At 36.5% G+C, this 20,139-nt stretch overlaps 3 protein-coding genes across 3 annotated transcripts in view; 1 reads left to right on the top strand and 2 right to left on the bottom strand.

Annotated features, from left to right (window-relative positions):
* LOC107845049 (actin-related protein 2/3 complex subunit 5A) overlaps nt 1-6,930 on the bottom strand; it is a 19,183-nt gene extending 12,253 nt beyond the window's left edge. The window contains exons 1-3 of the mRNA XM_016689335.2: nt 6,594-6,930; nt 6,394-6,466; nt 5,859-5,959 (exon numbers count right to left, since the gene is read on the bottom strand). Of these exons, the coding sequence (XP_016544821.1) occupies nt 5,859-5,959; nt 6,394-6,466; nt 6,594-6,682 (263 nt within the window). The 5' untranslated portion in view covers nt 6,683-6,930. The remainder of the gene's footprint in view (nt 1-5,858; nt 5,960-6,393; nt 6,467-6,593) is intronic.
* Nucleotides 6,931-7,921: 991 nt separating this feature from the next.
* On the top strand, nt 7,922-10,943 carry LOC107845057. The gene has a single exon (XM_016689340.2). The coding sequence runs from the start codon at nt 8,198-8,200 to the stop codon at nt 10,622-10,624; it is 2,427 nt and encodes an 808-aa protein (XP_016544826.2). The 5' UTR covers nt 7,922-8,197; the 3' UTR covers nt 10,625-10,943.
* Nucleotides 10,944-12,648: 1,705 nt separating this feature from the next.
* LOC107845066 (putative late blight resistance protein homolog R1A-10) lies at nt 12,649-19,101 on the bottom strand. The gene is made up of 3 exons (XM_016689344.2): nt 17,286-19,101; nt 13,407-15,637; nt 12,649-12,950 (listed from the first exon to the last, which is right to left on the bottom strand). Exons 1-2 carry the CDS (start codon nt 17,724-17,726, stop codon nt 13,430-13,432), a joined length of 2,649 nt encoding a protein of 882 aa, XP_016544830.1. The 5' UTR covers nt 17,727-19,101; the 3' UTR covers nt 12,649-12,950; nt 13,407-13,429.
* Nucleotides 19,102-20,139: the final 1,038 nt, after the last annotated feature.

The raw sequence follows: 20,139 nt of genomic DNA, 5'->3' as shown, positions 1-20,139 counted from the left end.
GTTAATAAAGTTACTTATGAAAGAAAATATTCTTAACTATTTAAAAACCAAAGATATAGAACAATTAGAATATCTAAAAAAACAATATTGTTGAACTAAAAAGATTAAGACAAACAGTTAAAGACTGCTATAATTTGGCAGTTGAAGAAGGGACCGTACAATTGGTCAGACATTTGTAATTAAATAACTCTTTATTTTTTTTTCTTCTTAGTAATGTAGACATTTATTAGTATAACAAAGCATTTTTTTTGTATTTTCGATGCACTCAACCTATTGGGATTGGGTAGGCCTGATAGGCTTTAAACCCTAAAATAAGAAGGATAACAAAAAAGTTGAGTATTTCCCTACAATCAAATTACGGAAGTTCAATGCTCAACTTAATATTATACCAAATAAATTGAAATTAGAGTCTCTATGCATCAAGTTACTTGGTTAAATGCTTTTCAACACTTAAAATCCAAAATTGTGTTAAGAAGGAATAATTCTTTGTTATTTTGAAGTAAAAAACTTTGAAACTCAAAAGCTCACAGTAACAAACGAATGAGAAGCTAAAACATTAAAGCACTTTGTTTTAAGTATGTCTCTCTTATTTTATTTTTATGTATAGTATTTAGGAAAGACTAGTCATTTGGAAGATTTATTTTGTAATCTCTTGCGGACAGTAGTAAAAATCATTTCATTTTCAGATTATTAGCATCAGTAAGAACATTGCAATTTGCATTTACTTTTCATTAAAAAGAATAATTTTTTTTGAAGTTGGTAACTTTCATTAAAAATTAGAGTAATAATACTACATAAAACTGCGAATTATAGTATAAATTACAATGTCGGGGCCTAAACTCTTTGAAGGCTACCTAAAGCAGTAGAGTCCTAGAACACGCCCTATTTCTTGGTCTGCTTCATGAAGCATCGCTTGGCTCGCTTGATTGGCCCCCCCAGACTATTGTGGTTCAGCAACATCGATGTCTCCTCTAAGGGAGTGACCAATGCGGAATTCACGAAGTATCTTTTGATAGACATCAAAAGATTTAGTCAAGGGGCCTTGTTCATTCAGCAAAAGCATTTCAATATAGATGCTACCTTTCCAGGTGTAAAAACGCTTAATGAGCTAGGTGAGCTCATCCTCAAGTAATTCGCACTTCTCTTTGCGGTCTTCATGTAGTTTCTCTAAGACATCAGGGGAATCGCAAACCCCTACAGGTTTGTTCCTTTTAAGGGTATTCTCTCCATTTGTAATTTTTTATATTTTTGTTATGATTGAGGAGTAGAAACGAATGTTGAGGAACGGATGTTCAACACATATTTATAAAGGGTGTAGCAATGTATTAATAACCATTGAAACGATTGTAGATTACTGTTAGTTAAATTATGTAATTTTTTCGAGGGTTTATTTGTATCATTTGGCAGCAAAATTATGAACCACATGGTATAAGCAACAATATTTTAGTTTAGTGAAATCTATGATAAATAATGTGTTGAAATTGTTGTTGCTGAACGTAATATAACGGAAATTATGAAATCGAGATAAAGAAAAGTAACTTTAAAAATACAGCAACGTCAAAGCGCAAGTAGTTGAGTGAGTAATTGAAACAATAAATCTCTTAGGTCAATTGAACACCCTATGTCATGCTTGTCATAATCTTTCACTATGCAAGTCCATTAAGAAGGATGTGACCTATCAACCCTCCAACTTGTTCTTCTCATTTTTGAGCAATGAGCTTGCAAAACTCAATTTTGCAAAAATGACACCAAATCCACTTCATAAGCTTGAAAATTTTTTACGCTGGAATAGCTCTTGCTAAATGATTCTACACCATTACGTATTTTCCATTCAAACCGAACGAAATTGGCATAACAAAAAGTAACTTTAAAAATAAAGTGACGTCAAAGTGCAAGTTGTTAAGTAATTGGAACCATTGAAGACCCTATTTCATGCCTACCCCCTCTAAAATCACAATGATTTGATGTCATAATCTTTCACTATGCAATTGCATAAAAATGAAGTGACAGAAATATTTGCTCTTCATTTGAGCATTGAGATAGCAAAACTCAATTTGGCATGAATGCAACAAATTTTCCACCTCATAAGCTTGAAAAATTTTTGTTACGGATCAGCTCTTGCTAAATGAATTCTTAGTAAAAAGAAATCATATAAATATACTACATCGTTACGTATTTTCTATTCGAATTGAATGAAATCGGCATAATGAAAAGTAACTTTAAAAAATACAGTGACGTTAAAGCAGTAGTAGTTGAGTGAGTAGTTGGAACAATAAGGACCCATTTGGCCATACCAATTTTTCACTTTTTTCCGAAAAATTATTTCACTTTAGTGAAAATTGGGGTGTTTGGGCCATGAAACTTCCAATTCCAAATTGTTTTTGAAAAAGTGAAAACAAGTAAAACTTGTTTTCACTTTTTTCCAACTTTAATTTGCAGCTTTGTTTATTGTTACAAATGATCCCATTTTTTTATTTTTACAAAAACACCCTATTAATTTCTACCAATAACCGAAATTAAATGTCTAACTATCACCATTACCCACTTCTTCCTACTTCCATCAATAAAAGACCTCAAAATTGAAGACAAATCCAATTTTTTCCTTCTTTCTCAAAATCTCCTCATGATACAACGGGACTTTAATCCGTCCAATCTTGCGACTCTTTATGCAACACCAACAACAGATGCAACATTATTGTCTCCTCTCACATTTGGTTGTATCTTCTAAGTAAATTAGTTAAGTTGGGTGATTTTGATAATTTTAAAAAATTGAGGATATAAAATTATATTTAGAGAAGTCTTTCCAAAAGTCAAAACAAAATTCCTAAAAGATAAGGCCAAACATAACTCCAACTTCAACTTCAATTCCAATTCCAACTACAACTACAACAACAACAATCCTTGTGTATTCCCACAAAGTGGGGTCTGGGGAAGGTAAGATATACGTAGTCCATATCGCTACCTCCGAAGAAGTAGAGAAGTTGTTTTCAATAGACCCCCGACTCAAGATAAAGAATAGTAAACAACGGGATGGATGACATAACAGAAATAAGGAATAAGAAATAATAAAATAGAAATCAGAGAAATACGAAAAACGAGAAATAAGGGCAATACGAAATAAGAAAATAGGAACTAAGAAATAAGAAATAGGACACCCACTTAGTAGTAACATACACTCACATACCAAAGACACCTATGTACACAACCCTAGGATTACTAACCTGGCTACACAAGATCTCTCCTGACTGCTTGCTACAACCCACACACTCACACTAGCCTTCTACCCTTATCCGCGCTCTCCACACCTTCCTATCTAGGGTCATGTCCTCAATAAGCTGAAATTGCTCCATGTCATATCTAATCACCTCCCTCCAGTATTTCTTCGGCCTACCTCTACCCCTCCTGAAGCCATCCAAAGCTAGCCTCTCACACCCACGAACTGGGGCATTCGCACCCCTCCTCGTCACATGCCCAAACCATCTCAGCCTTCTTTCTCGCATCTTGTCCTCCACCGAAGCCACTCCCACCTTCTCCCGGATAATCTCATTCCTAACTCCAACTCCAAAAAATTCTAGTTTTCATGGCCAAATGCCTACTAAATCTCTTAGGTCTTGAGTATGCTATATCATGCTTGTCATAATCTTTCACTATGCAAGTCCATTAAGAAGGATGTGACCTATCAACCCTCCAACTTGCTCTGCTCATGTTTGAGCAATGTGCTTGCAAAACTCAATTTTGCACGAATGACACAAAATCTACCTCATAAGCTTGGAAAATTTTGTTCCCAAATGGCTCTTGCTAAATGAATCCATAGTTAAAAATGATAATATAAAATACTACATCGTTACGTATTTTCTATTGGAATCAAACGAAATTGACATTAATGGAAAGTAATTTTAAAAATTACAAACGTCAAAGCAGTAGTAGTTGAGTGGGTAGTTGGAACCATAAATCTCTTAGGTTCATTGAGGACCCTATGTCATGTCTACCCCTTTTAAAATCACACAAAATATTTGTTTATGCGGGTCCATTTGGGGTAGCCAACTAATACATCATTTCACTAGTAAAGCTGTAATATCTTGTATTAATGGAGATGTAAGACCAATGCCATGCTTAAGCTAGTTATTGCATATTACAAACCCAAACTAAGGTCAAAAGATGGTTGCATGTTGTTGATCAAATTTGATGAGGCATATCGTTGGCATTTACCAAAATGTTCAATTAGAGTTCTTTGAAAATCTCAACAAAGTATCTCATGTTAAATAGATTTCATGACCCATCTCAAATCCATTGTAACCTAAGGTAAATAAACATAAAATATTTAGTGCAGTGTACAAGAATGTGCAATCTCAAATATGTGGTTTCCAGCCATGATACTCAATGTAAGAGCTCTAAAACATTGTTCAACCAATTATTCCGCTTAAATTCTTTTATTTTCTGAGCATTGTAAACCCCATCCCCAAGCTCCCGAACCTAGGAGCCTAACATTGGCTTTTTCCATTTTTCTACCATTGGTGACTCGAACCCCGACAGGAGGATATGGAGGTCCCGGATTAGAATAGAAGGTTAGTAGGTAATCGTGCATCATCTAGTTTTTCCTATCAGTATTAGTATTAATACTTCTCCTGCTAGCTTATTATTCAATTTTTATTTTTTGTATTACCTGTTGCTCTTTTTTAAGTTTTGCTTAAGTTATTGTACTATTTTGTACTGCTACTATTCTTTTCTCCATTATTTTCAACATGACTTCTTGAACATATTGTTGCGTTACTTAGGGTGATGTCCATAGGAAACATCCTCTCTATCTTCACAAGGTAGCGGTAAGGTTATATACACACTACCCTCCCCAGATCTCACTTGTGGGGCTACACTCGGTGTGTTGTTGTTGGTGGTGTTGACTTGAACCCTGAAATCAAAACTGGATGTGGAAGGTTCTAATTACTAGGCTATTCAGTCCTAGCTCATTTCCACTTGAACATGTTTATCGCTCTAAACTAATCCTTATAAGCAAACTGACATAGAGCAATATTTGTCTATTCAATGATAAAGCAGAAAATTGCATATTTCACTTTCTTCTTGATTTTAAAATTAATTACATATGCATGTAAACCAAACGAATCTATTAATGCATTGCAACACCATCAGCTCAGAGATTTCGTCAGCTATTTCCTGAAACGACAAACCCCGGAATTTCAATACCATCTCTGATTGTCATTGGATTGTTTAATTTCAATAGATTATTGCCGGATACTTCTCTGCCAGATTTAGATTTCTTTACTTTCCACTTCCTAACATTAATTTTCGTCACTCAACTGAAATATTAAATTTCTAAATATCTTCGTGAACTGGAGATAACAAGGCTTGTGTCACATTCCTTTCCTGCGTGCACAACAGCCACACCAGAGCCTCAACAATAACATTTTGAGGATTGCTACACAAGTATCAGTAATTAAGTCGAGTCCGTATGTCCAAATCTCAATCAGTCAAAAAATGCATTAAGGCCCTCAAGTGGATAAAAGCACTGATTTCACACAATTCCCATGATCTTGCCATTTACGTTCTATAATCCAGTAGGCAATAATGAATAATCAGAGATGTTGTACTCAGACGACAGCATACTCAGAAATTGGGGTCTAGGGAGGGTAGGGTGTATGCATACCTTACCCCCACCTCATAGAGATAGAGAGGTTGTTTCCGACAGACCCTCAACGTAAGTAAAGACTGAGATAGAGTACTCGTAGCACAACAATTTTCTAGTGGACATGATTCACATCTGTTATTACAGATTGGGAACATAATCCTCAAATTCCAGGTAGGCCAAAGAACATAGAACAATTAAGAAAAAGAAATGAGCTTACTTCATGAGAATATCATAGTACTCCGGATCCAACGCAGAGAACAAGCTATCCACATCCTTGATAGCCATTATAGCCCTATGCACCACTATCCAATTAGCAGACTGCAAATTCCCAAAACACAAACTAAGTATCAACTCACTAGTTGCATCATGGACCAATATAATAATAAAACTAACCCCTCCATTCCAATTTGTTTGTCCAGTTTTACTTTTTAGTCCATTCCAAAAAGATTGTTTCTGTAGCTTTTTATGGCAAACTTTTAATTTTAAACTTTCCAGGTGGCATATATAACCACAAGACTAAAGGACATTTCGCTACATACAACGATTCAAAAGTTTTTTTTTAGTTTCTTAAACTTCGTGTCAAGTCAAAATCAGTTAGACAAACAAATTGGAACGGAGAGAGTACCAGATAGTACAAGAAACAACAAATAATACTAAAAATACCAGATAGTAACAAAGCTACATCATGGACCAATATCCCAATAAAATTAGCAAGTTTTTATTTAAAAAAAAAAAAGAGGGAGAGTTTGAACCTTGCATCTTTCATCTTTGGTCTTAGGAGGTGATCCTTCTAGGGCTGTTTTCAGAGCTTCCACTGGTTTATACCTAACAAATACACCAAAATCACAAAATGGGTATTCATTATCAAACAATTATAGATGTGGGTTTTCATTTTTATGCAAAAGGAAAAAGGGAAAATTGGAACTTTTAAAGGGTAAAGAAACGTGTGTACTGTTTGAGTAAGCTTTCGATCTTGCGGGACTTATGCTCGATTCTGGTAACTATGGCTTCGTAATTATCTGCTTCTACAATTTCTGCCATCTTGTATTATAGCCCAATTTGGGCAAACAGCAAACCAATCAGATTTTTGGGATCTTTATTCACAGCTGCTTTTTGATACTTCAAGCTGTGAGAATCTTAATTTCTTTACAGCATTCTTTTACCCTTTGTGCATATGGGTAAATTGAGTTACATTCCTCCTCCCTTCTTAAAATACACATACAACCCCTCTTCTCGTTACTTTATATTTTATTTTTTTACTCGGTGGCATTGGCATTGCCATCTAATTTAATTCAAATTGAAGTGCTCCAAACGAAAACTATATGAACTGTGTATATTCTACTCTTTCAAACGGAGAATAATACGTTGAGTATGTTGTTGTATTGTAACGAAAGTGATTCCAAGGACTTTCACTTTACTATCTTGGTTGATATGTATTTAATATTTACTTAGAGAAATTTATATTTTAAAAAAAATTTATATTCAAATATAATTCAAATTAGAGTTGCGTAATATAACACATGAAATGCAAATTTAAGAATATAATGTAAAGTAGAGATAAAAGTAAAGACTGATTCGCAAATCATATGCAATATTTTAAATATCTTGATCCATGATTTTAAGGGGACGAGGAGATTGCTCGTAATTAATGGAGCAGGAAGTTGCTGAAATGGAGGCTCTCATTTGAGTGTTGCATTGCTAAGCCTTAAAAGAAAATATTACATAGAGGTGGTTAGTCTTATATTCTTGTATGGAGCAGAGTGTTGGTCAATCAAGAATATTTATATTTAATGAATGTGTATAGCGAAAATGAAAATTTTCATATGGACGTGTAGACATATTAGAAGAGATATGATTAGAAATGAAATTATACGATGTAAGATAAGACTGAATTTTCGGATGAACATAATGAAGAAACAAGATTGAGATGATTTATTTAACTATATGAATAGGAGATTTGTGAATGAACAATTAAAAAATAATATAAAAAATTGGGTATTGACGAAATTATATATTTTTCATCATATATAAAATTAAAATAGAGATATAATTTTAGATCTTTACCACAAATTAAATAATATACTAGTGTCTTATTTCTTTTAGATGAATGCAATTTTAGCTGGCATTTTCAAAAAATGTACACATGCACCTAGATATGAAATGCATTAGCACTCGTCATCTGAAAATTAAAATACGAGACCGAGTTCGGCAAGTATTAAATTTTAGATAAGTTAATATTATAAAAAAGTATATTTTCTAGTAAACGAATTCATATATTGTGGATCGCAATCACCGCTCCGGATGGACCTTTGCTTGATAATGCAGAAAAAAAAAAAAAAACTGTAAAATATTGACACCTTTTTCAATACTTGCTGTGTTGTGTTGTGTTGTATTGTGTGTTCCGACTTCCCTTCTCTCTCTCTTTCACACAGTCACACAAAATATAGTCTCTCTTCCACACACACACTCAATGCCCTTTTGTCTCTCCCTTTGCTGTCAAGTCTTCCTTTCTTCTGTCTTCACCTAACCTCCAAATCTCCCTTTTTCCCTTCAACAATGGCAGCACTTTCACCTTCAAACTATTCTCAACAACCCCATTTCCCAGTTCCTCAAAAAGCCTCAACAGTTAAGCAACAGCAGCAGCAACAAGTAAGCAACAGTAAGTCTTGTTCTCACGTTTTCTTGAAATCTGTACTAGTCATGTTTGTTCTTGTGGTTGTCCCACTTTTTCCTTCTCAAGCTCCTGACTTTATAACTCAAAGTGTAGTAACTCAGTTTTGGGAGCTTTTTCATCTGCTGTTTATTGGCATTGTTGTGTGTTATGGCTTGTTTTGTAAGAGAAGTGAAACACATTCAAGATTTGATAGTACTACTTCAGATGATGCATATGCTTCTGGGATGTCTAATGTAGTTTCAATCTTTGATAATGGGGTTGAAAATTATTGTGGGTTTGATGAGAAAAGAGTGATCCCAAATTGGGATTCTCAGTTCTTGAATCATGAGAGTAGTGTACAGGAAAGATTTGACTTTGTTGAGGGTGAAATAAGTAGATCTTTTTCAAATGAAAATGGGGTCACAAATTGGGATTCTCAGATTTTGCATTATGAGTATAGGGGTCAAGAAAGGTCTAATCTTGATAAGGTTGAGAAAAGTAGATTCTTTTCGGGTATAGATGGGGTCGAAAACACGGAGGTGTTTAATGAGAGGGAAGTAGGTCAAGTTTGGAATTCTCAGTACTTTTTTGGTGAATCAATGGTGGTTGTTGCGAATGGAAACTATGGGGTTGAAAAGGTATCCCACATTGACCATAAACCTTTAGGCTTGCCTGTTAGGAGCCTGAGATACAGAGCTAATGCTGAAAACTCTGAATCTGTTGTTGAAGATATCGCTAATTCAGGGGGTTCGTCTGGTAGTATTGGTTATGAAGTTAGAGAGGAGAAGATAAGAGGTATGGCTCCCAGCAATTTGAGTAGGAAGTTTGAGGAAGCTTCTGGACCTCGCCAAGTTTCATGGCGCTCGAGGTCTCAGAAGAGGGAGCTAGAAGGAGTGAATACAGTTAGACCACCTTCGCATTCTAGACCTCACTCGGTTGGACAATTGGAGTTTGGGTCTCTCAAGTCTAGGTCATTCGGTAAACCGGAATCCTCTAGGACTAGTCCTACCTCTTGTTCACCTGGCATTACCTCACCTTCATCCTCTTGTTCATTGGAGAATGAAAGTGGAAAAATGCCACACTGTGACCCACATTATGCATTTGAGAGTATATCCTCACAACAGACAGGAGCATCCGTTGGAGAATCAGCAGTTTTAACTTCAAATGTCAAACAATCTAGCAATGAGTCATGTTCAGAAATGAATGTGCTGCTGAGAGATGACTACGTCGAGGAGGATGCAAAAAAGATGAAAATGTATCCTTCCAGCAGAGAAGCATGTCATGTTCAAGGTCATCCACATTTTAAGTCCCACTCTGCTGGAGAAACTGAGTTTGAGCATCAGGAGCCATGGTCATTCTGGAATCGAGTACGCGCTCATATTGTTCCCAGTTCTTCTTCGCCCAGAACAATCTCACCACCAATATCTTCTGTCCCTCCAGAAATGTCAAACTCCAGACGGCAAGACCTCGAGAGACTCAATAATGTCAAGCCTCCACCCATCCAAGTTAGTCAACCAACAGCGAGATCAGTTGATGATCCAGCTGCACTTATCACTTCAAAGACTAGACGATCTACTGTTGGTTCTTCCACCGAGTTTGATACACTTCGCACATCTAAAGATAAACTGAAGGATGTTGCACCTGTGAATGGTGAAGCAACACACCATACCTCAAAGTCTCGAGCATTTAGCGTTGGTTCTTCTTCAGAAATAACCTTGCAGGAAGGTTCAAAAGATAAATTGAAGCATGCCAGTAAGGATCTTAAACAGGATTCATCGTACACACAAAAAGAAAGTGTCAACGCCTTGGTCTCGGATGTGAAACAGCCAGCGCGGGCGAAAATTTCATCAAGGGGAAAATCAGTCAGAACATTTAGAACCCGAAGAAGTTATATTGAAAGATCCAAAAGAAAGGTTGATTGTCCAAAAGAAGGTGGAGATATAAATGAGATAAGTTGTAATCAATTTGACACAATATCTTCCTTGAAATGCATTAGTCGAGAAGGGGATTCGAAACCACCAGTCGATTCCAGAAAAGGCATTCTTGACAATTGTGAGCCAATTCCAAGCTCAGCATTCTTTGAAAGTGAGCCTGAAGAAAAGCAACATGTTGCAAATACAGACCTTATGGAGTCCAAGGATAATTCAGAATCCAAAGTGAACTCAGAGAGTAATTCTCACGTGAGTTCAGATGAAGAAGCTGACTTTGACCTTGCTGATGATGTGGATCTAGGAAGTGAGGTTGATAGAAAAGCTGGTGAATTCATTGCCAAATTCAGAGAACAGATTAGGCTTCAGAAAATTGAATCATTTCGACGGACCAGTGGTTAGTTGCTGACAATTTCTTTGAGATGTGTATAGTGATTCTAGTATGCTAAAGAGGGATGTATTCCCTTGTTTAGTGGGAACCCGATCATTTGTTTATATGTTTCGCCTCTCTTTGTGTAAACATACTCTTGGAATGTTATTAGAAATTACCTGCTCAAGTGTCTAGGAGGGGCATATTTTCTTGCATCCTTCCCTTCTTGGAAGAGAAAGCCGTAGTCTATTGGAAAACTATCTTGAGTTCTCCATCAGTATAACTTTCATTTTACTCCGAATTCATGTTACCTTGCAATTCATTATTCAAGATTATGTTTATTTATTTTCATCTAGATATATTCTTCGAGGTGAATACATATCCACATTTGGGTCATCTGTTTACTTTCATTATACAACAGAAATCTGAATTTACCCAAACATTAATATCAGATTTCTGTGACATATATATTCTTCTTGTATTGTGCTGCAACTAGTTTCTTCATTCATAATTGCATTAGCTTTCAGTGTTTTCCTATACTTTGTCATTTTTAATTCTCATTACTTTGTTTTCTGGCCCTTGATATCTCTATCTTGGCCTGCAAATCTTGGCGTTTGTCTCAAAACAGGTGGAGATTCTCTCTATTTTTCTCTCAGTTTTGTAAAAATGAAAAAGAAAGTCTTGCAACTGCAGAACTTTGTGTTGTTTTGTGCACTGGTCTTGTAATTGCACCGCGGTTACTCTCTTTCCGTGGGGAACAATTAGAAAGTAGTTTTCTTTTATGATGAGGAGTAACAACTTCTACATTCCTGATAGCCACATTCATCTTCATCATACAGATCTTCGTAAACCACTAGTACACTGCTTTGTTGCTGATCCAATCATATTAACACTTATTCTGTCTCCATTATTCCTGCATCGGGTAGGGATTTGCCGTTAGCTCCTGATTCTCTCTTCATTTATGAGTCACTCTCCAGCTTCTTGTAACCTTTGTGACTGTTTCTCTTCTTTTTTTTCCTCTCCATCCTCAAGCTTCTTCGACTGTGGTGAAATAAGTTGTTTTTCTGGAGGAGGAGCAACTTGTACACATTTGATGGCCCCCATCGTCATTTCCTGGATCCCATATTAACACAGCAGCAGTATATGGGACTGTCGTCTTCCTTTTACACCATCCAATTGTTTCTTCCCTCATCTTTTCTTCATCTCCTTGATGCTTTCCATACTTGTTGGTAAAAATCCTGATAAACCCAAGAACATTGCATACCTAGGGAGATAAGATGTGTGCATGTAAGCCGTCTTGCCAAACAATGTGGAATCACATAGAAGTTTTTGTCTGGGCTAGTCCATTTTATTGATCACTAGGTCACATCCTTGGCTGCTGAATTTTCTTATTTCCATCGACCATAATTCTCCAGATATGTTCTCCAACATTTTGATGGAAGAAGCAATATGATGACGATATTGATAATGAAACTACATATTTTGAAAGTATTTTTTAGAATTGATTATTTCTTGTAATCAGTGTGCCAAGTCATTTCTTTACTTTGACATTCTACTTAGAAGGTAAAAAGTTTAGATGATTAAATGAGATACAACAGCTAACATACCCAATGCAATTTCACAAGTGAGGTCTGAAAAGAGTAGTGTGTACACTGACTCTAACACAAATGATAATTTGAAAAAACCTGGCAATTAAACTTGAATTTTCGTAAAACGTTTTGCGGAGTATTGTTAGCTGATACCTCCATCGGTGAGAGTAGATGGAAAATTTTACTCTACGAGCTGCATTCTTTCCATTTCAACGACTTCACAGTATTATATTGTCGTGTTCAAATATATGGTTCCAACTTCATTAATTTTCATAAAAATAACTGGAAAAATTTCTATCCATCGAGGAAATACAACTGCACAATCAAATGCCTCTAGTTATAGATATCACACTCATGTCAGTATGAAAGAAAAAACCAATCTCTGAAGAGCCAGAGCATATTTGGCAAGTGATCGTAGCTTGGAATAAGTTTACGCGCTTTTAAAATAATAAAACAGGATCAGATTGTATATGAATCAGCCTGAAATATTTGAAGTATATATCTGAATGAAGAGAATCCAGAGCTGTATCAGTAACAATGTCTTGAGATTGCTAGAACCTTCAAGGCTCATAGCAGCAGCAGCAATCAATAAAACATGAACACACCAAAGACCATCAAATGCAGAAAGGTAACAACAGAGTTACAAAAATGTGGTTCACTCATTCCACTTATGAAATGCAAACAGGCTTCACTGTGAAAGCAGTGAGCCAAAATCCAAATGAAGCAAAAACCATGCGGCGCCAACCAGCAGCATGCAATTATTTAAGACCTGTACCATTAACAATAGCAGTGTTAGGTGTTCACTATATTGCAGTAGTAGGTCACCATGAAAAAATATATGAAACCTTGCCAAGAAAAATGTTGCTACCTACTGAAGTTTTATCAAGAACCATAAGGTTAATTACTAAATGCAACCGAAAATCCATAGGTAATATTGCATAAGCATCTGTTATAGCTTATCAACAACAACAAACCCAGTGTATTCCCACATAGATCTGTTATAGCTTATCATTAGTTCATAATTAAACTGCATCCTACGGTTCGATATGGACGCTTACTATTCCAAATAATGTGTAAGTTATGACCTGTTCACTTTATTAGTTGCTGTATCTTCTTATCTGCATGCTACTGGCTAGTAAAGGGGAGATAGCAGATAATTAGACATTTCTTTTGGAATATGAAATACAAATCAAAGAGTTTGAGGTTGAAAGAAGATTTAACTGACCTTTCAAAGAAGCGGTCTGTGAATCAGACATCAGGAGGGAATATAGAAAGCTCAAACCTTTGGGATTTAACGGTTTGCAGCTTGCTTTTTTTGGCTTGTATACAGCGGGCAGATTTTGCTGCTGGTTTGGTCGCATTTCGCAACTCCATCACTTGGAGGCTGCGTATATCGGCCAGGCCAATGGGGACCTCCGCAAGTTTATCACAGGATATGAGAAGCAGATGCTTAAGTCTGGGGAAGTGATCACCTGAAGCATGCCAAGAAGCTAAGGTTGTCCTTACAATGCATAACACTAGTAGGGAACGAAAGCCTCCAACCTTTGTCTCCCAATACTCTCCCTGAAATGCGTTGTCTTTCAGCTTCAAGACTTGAAGGTACTCCAACTGACCCAATACCGACATATCATCCCACTCCAACCAGGTGTCTGATAATGTCAACTTTCTCAACTTTGAAGGAAATATATATGCCGGAGGAAGGCGTAATTGTTTCTGATCAGTCTGACCAACATTAATCAGCTTCAAGTTCTCAAGACATTGCAGCTTCTTAACATTGCTGAACAATGCAGTCTTACTTGGTTCCAGTAGCTTAGCAATTTTGCCACGAATGCCCAGTTTTTTCAAGTTTGGAGCCCTCGAGAGAACATCCTCGGTGCAGCTTTCAGGTGCAATTGTGCAGAGGGTTTGTAGGCTTTGATTTACCAAGGTAAACTTACTAGTTTTTGGGGTAGTAGGTGTCGGCAATTTAGCAGATGTGTTGGTGTGCAGATGCCTCAGGCGGGGCATGTTCCATATGTCTGCTTGAATATCAAGATTGGTCTGTTGTGTGTTGACGATGAGGGTTTGTACGTTCCAAAGTTCCCCGACATGTTTAGGAAGGACCTTGATCAAGTCAAATGAGAAAGCAATATACCTCAGATGATACAACTGAAAGAACTCCTTGCAAAAGCGACTGATTTTGATGGACTCCGTATCCAACACCCTTAGCAATGGAAAACCTTTTGGTATGTTTGCAATGGCAGTTGGGGGAATTTCAACTTTTTCTGAAGGAAAACATAGGAATGACCTAACATGCTCAGCAGAGGGCTTCTTAGAAATGAATTCCAGAACAGTGGAATGAATGCACAAGCGCCGGTAAGTGGACATTTCACTAATAGATTGCTCAACACCGACTTTTACTTCATGGAAAAGATTCTCCTCAGTCGTGGCCTCCTGCCAGCAAAACTCATACAACATGTCATGAACACGGCAAGTTTTGATTTGGCCATCAGAAGTCCTTCGCATCACCATCACTAAATTTCTGTTGACAAGATCATTCAAGTAATGCTCAGCTTTACACTCAAGGGATAAGTTTCCTTTGTACTGGATGAACCCTTCCGCGGTCCATAAGCGGATCAATTTCCAAGCAGGGATTAAAAAGCCTCTGGGGAATGCACCAAAATATAAAAAGCAAGCTTTCAAGTCATAAGGCAAATCATCATAACTCATCCGCACCAATTTATTACAATTATTTGCGTGATCTCTACTTATGAGGTGTTCGCCCACACTCTGATCCACTTGCTCCCACTCCATCGTTGTCTTGCCTTTCCCAATTAGAGCTCCAGCAATCACCACAATAGCAAGAGGTAATCCTTTACACTTCCTAGCTATGCTCTGTCCGTGTGTTTCCAATTCGGGAGGACATTTAGCCTTGTGAAAAGCTTTTTTCTCCAGCAAAATCCAACTCTCTTCATCAGTGAGAAATTTTAAATTATGAGGCCTCTCGTTGCAATATTTAGCAATTGTGTGATGTCGAGTGGACAACAATACTCTATTGCGCTTATTATTTTTTGGGAAAGCAATCTTGATACGATCCCAAGCTTCTCTAGACCATACATCATCCAAGACAATCAAGTATTTTCCGCCTTCTTCCAAAATACCTCGTACAACATCAGCTAAATCCTTCTCAGACATATCATGGTACTGCTTGGTTTTTCCGGTGAATTTACTGATGATGTTGAGATATAATTCTTTTACCTTATATGATTGGGAAACATAAAGCCAAAGTCGAGTAAAGAACTCGTATTCAATCTTCGGGTGCTTGAAAATCTTATTGGCTAATGTAGTTTTGCCAAGACCGGGCATTCCAACAACTGGAACTACCTCTAAATCATCTGAGCCTTCAAGAAGACGGTCGATTACCTTCTGCGCCTCCTCGTCAAATCCCACCACATCATCTTCCTCAACCACAGGAGGCTGTCAACAATAACAAAATATAAAGAATAGACACATGAAGTCAAGTAACATTGAAAAGAAAAGAACATACAACTCAATAAATATTATATTATGCATTTAAATAGCAGAAACAGGCAGGTCAACTAATAGCAGAAAGATGAATTTTCCAAAGACATGGGAACACTAGCACTACAACACTGTAGACATAATTACTATAATATTGTCCAATTTTGTAAAGGCTCACATCCTTCTTACTTTCACATGTTTACCATACTCATTTTGTGGATATGTTGGCCAATATATATATTTTTTATTGGCAATAAAATGTAAGTATTACCATACCAACAAAATTATTTACACCTAAAGAGCACTCAATAAGCTGACCCCCTTCCAGGAAGATTGTCAACTAACTTGAGCCTCAAAACTAATTACAAACCAAAGCCAAGAAACCTGCACACCTCCTAGCAACCTTCGAGTCAATAAACATGCCTATTCTTTCCCTAACTGTAAGTTGTACTTGTTGTAACATAAAGCTAACATTCACGACCTGGCCACGAAATAATTTCGCATTCCTTGCCTGCCATATGTTGTACACCATAGCTCCATAACTTGCAGCAATCACATCCTTCTTAAACCTTTTCCAGTGCCTTTGCTTGAAGAGCTTAAAGTGTGTTGGGGACTTCACTTAATGCAATATTGATTCCCAGCCAATTAGGTGTTCTTCTCCACAATTCTGTTGTGACTTCACATGCTGCAAACAAATGTGTATCGTTCTCCAACATCTGCTTGTTACATAGCACACAATTGATCTCATCACAATGCACTCCTACTCTCCTTAACCTTTCTCTAGTGAGCAGTTTCCTGTGTTCTACTACCCAGCGTAAAAATCTATGTTTTGGTATACGTATCTTGTTCCAAATCAGCTCAACATTCTCAAACGCAGGTTTGTCTCCCATTAATGCATCGTAGCTCCTGGATATTGAATGATGGCTAATATTCATTCTCATATAAAACGGATTTTTCATTATTGTTATATGAACTTTTCTTTTACTTTGTTATGTATCTTCTTGGAGGCTCAATCAAGATGTTTGAATTGTCTATATTTAAGCACCATATTACAGGGTTTAATCTCACTCACCTTTTTTTCTACACCTCCTTAGGAGCTCCTGTCATTTTTCCTCCCACAAACTTACAATTGGATACGGAAAGAGCTTACCATCCAAGCAACCCCTCTTACCTTGAAAGTACCTTTTCTTTTCCCTTCTCTTTTTTTCTAATCCCTTCGCTCTCACCCTTTTTACTCTCTTGGTGACTAAATCCACAACCTCACGATTAGAGGTGTAAGGTGCTTATCATCTGAACAATCCTATGCTGTCAAACTTACTCACCTTCATTCTCATTAAGGAGACTAAACTTTTTGTACCTACAAATTTGCGATGTTCGGCTACTAGATGCTAAATGTTTTGTTGTATTTTCTTACAAAAGTACTATTAAAAATATTTTGACAGGATTTATCATGGGTCAATACTCAATTTAGACTACGTTATCAGTCAACTTTTAGTCGATCTGAATTGGACAAATCAAAATAGATTAAATCAATCAACAAACGGGTCAATGGATTATGTTTTCATGGGCTAATTTTACAGAGATCGAAGTCTTGAAGCAATACCTGTCTCTCTTCCCCACCTCTATTGACCAAATCATCATGATCTTGAAGTGCCTGAAGTCCATGTGCATTGTTTTGCCTGATTTCTCTAACTCTATCTCTAATACCTTTAATCTCCTCTGCAACATCCTTCACTTTTTTATAATGTCCAATATTTTCCCACAACCTTGTTACCCCTCTGTCCTTGTGAAGCTTAGCTTCTATTACAAATTTATCAATAGCATCTTCAGCTCGATTGACTACTTTCCTGATACTCTTCACCAACTCTTTCAGTACTGGATTTTCGCTGCGAACAATGGCAGCTTGCTTGAGAAAAGCATTGAATTCACTTAGATCTTCAAGTAGATTCTCTGCTTCACCTTTAACTCCTACTATTAACTCCGCATTGTCCCGCAACAACTGCGTCAAGTTCTCCAGCAGAAAGCTCACTGCTACATCAACCATGTTGTTTTCCTTTTCTTTGTTGCTAAGAAAAATGAGAGTTGATTTTTGGTGAAGAAGGAAAAGTATATGCAAAGTGTATGTGGTGTAGACTTCCTTGCAAGCATTGAATAATGCAGTAGGTGTAGAAGAAAAACAAGTTGCATTTAGGAAAGTTGACTAAGCTATAAATTACTATTGACTTGCTATTTATTCTTTGGTTTCCTTCCTTCTTTTGTGAATTTTGTATTAGCCATTGGTATTTTAAAGTAATTTAAACATGTAAAGTGTTGATCATTTTAATTTATATTTTACTCGTTATTGTTATGGGAAAATAACGATAAAAGTAAAATTTGTAAAGAGGGGCTAAAGACAAGGGAGTTAAGGTTGATCAAGTTCATTTTATTTCGGTCTAACTCCTAAATTAGGAATCAAATACATGATAGTATATAAATGACTTAAAAAAAAGGAAAAGATGAGAGCATTATCCCATTGAAATTCTAAGGGTAAAAAAAAAGCTAAAAATATTTTTGGAGAAAGTTCCGGATGCCTTCTCTTCTCGTGAGAGGACTCTTTTATCGGCCAATTATTTGCCAGCGTGAAATGATGACATGGAAAGGCTGCCTAGTAAGTAGCAAATGTTTAGGCTCTAAGCATTGGGGTTGAGACTGATTGAAGCAGGTTAGTGCTATACTAGAGACTGACCATTGATCCGTTCAGGAGTCATTATGAGGGTAATACAACTCTAAAGTGGTTTGCCTCTCCGAAGGGGTCCTGCAAACTACCTGATTACAAAGCGACCTTCATTACAGCGAGGAACTGCCAAGTATAATTTTCTCAATTTTTTTTGGCTTAAGTTATCGACATGCTTTCAAACTTGTCCCGAAAAGGCATCCGCTATTTATTTATTTTTTTATTTTAAAGTCTTCTTCCTCAACTAGACCTCAAAAGGCCATCCGCCATTTTAATTTTTTTTTTAAAAGGTCTTCTTCCTCAACCAACTCGCGCACCGGCCAAATATCTTTGCCGTCGTGTTTTACTATTGCCACCGTTGCTATCGTCCTTTTTCATCGGAAAAAATGGAAATTACCATTAAAAAATAGTATGTTGCTGCTGCCCTCAACGGGAAAATACCAATTAAGGGAGATTACCATTGCCACCATTGCCGTCGTCCTTTTTCACATGAAGAAATGGAGATTACCACTACAACTTTCAAATCTTATGGATTTGCATTGATTATGATTAGGAATGGGTGAAGACGGCGGAATATGTGGGGTGGGTGAAGACGACGGAATGAGGAGGCTTTGTGTGTGAAGACGACGGACGGGACGGGGGCATTGAAGAAGGCGACTGGGTGAGGTAGGTTTTTTTTTAAATTAAGAAATTATTAGTAGATATTGTATTAATAAATAATTTAAGTGTAATGTGTAAAATTAATGGATTTTTTTTTGTGAGGTGGGGGCCGTTTGGGGGTGGGTTTGGTGAGGTTGGGTTTTGAATTTGTTTATATTAAATATTACTTTATATAATAATTTGTTTTTGCTTTTATTTTTAATTTATGGTTATTTTTAAAAAATATGCTTGCCACATATTTATTTTTAATTGGTTATTTATGTCTCGTAACGTGAGTGCATTACACACTCTATGTACCTTTTGCTAATTGAGTAAAAAAGGTCCAATTGAATCAAAATTTAGGTGGGTTAGGGGTCTGATAGGTACAGGTCTAAGTAAATTTTCGTGACAAACTTGAGGGTCTATCGATGACTTAAGCCTTTTTTTTAACTGTAGTAAGTATGACCAGCGTCTTTCTAGTTCCGACTCAACCACGTGTTATGGTCTGATTCATACTTTTGCAAATGCAATTTTGTCTTATACAATTGAATAATTAAAATTGTGTGATTAAATCTAATATTTGATGAAATTTTAAAAAGTTATAACATAATTAGGGAGTTCTTCTGCCACGATACCACGATTTTCATTCATGATTGTCATGAGTTATATCCAAAAACAAACTTATCTAAGCTAGTGAGTAATTAAGTAAAACAGTAATTTAAATCAACAACACAACTGTCTTGGACACTATACTGTTGGCAAAATGGTTAGTCTCTTGTACTATGTCCGTTTTGTAATGTAATACTCCTACTTACATATTTGTCATGTGGACCCTTGAACATACTAAAAATCAATATTTTAAACATTTTTTCGATGAGTGTAACACACTTGCCCCACGTCAGCTGCCATGTCATCTTCCACGTCATTTTTATATATAAAAAATATTAAATATTAAAATAAATAAAAAAGAAAAAAAAAAAAAACAACCCCCCTTTTGTTCCCTCTCTCGTCCCCTCCTCCTCCTTCTTCTCTTCTTCTTCTTCTTCTACTCTCTTCTCCTTCTCCTTCTTCTTCTTCTCCTTCTTCTCCTCCTTCTTCTTCTCCT

Source organism: Capsicum annuum, chromosome 8 (genome assembly GCF_002878395.1).
Source record: "Capsicum annuum cultivar UCD-10X-F1 chromosome 8, UCD10Xv1.1, whole genome shotgun sequence".
NCBI lineage: Eukaryota > Viridiplantae > Streptophyta > Magnoliopsida > Solanales > Solanaceae > Capsicum > Capsicum annuum.
The sequence above is the reverse complement of the archived record's forward strand: the minus strand, read 5'-3'. Positions and strand labels throughout refer to the sequence as shown.

Excerpts from the sequence above, each read along its gene's own strand:
- LOC107845057 (XM_016689340.2), top strand. The coding sequence starts at position 8,198 with ATGGCAGCACTTTCACCTTCAAACTATTCTCAACAACCCCATTTCCCA.
- LOC107845066 (XM_016689344.2), bottom strand. The coding sequence starts at position 17,726 with ATGGTTGATGTAGCAGTGAGCTTTCTGCTGGAGAACTTGACGCAGTTG. Across the intron at positions 15,638-17,285 it reads GAGGTGGGGAAGAGAGACAG|CCTCCTGTGGTTGAGGAAGA; the intron begins GTATTGCTTCAA and ends TATTGTTGACAG.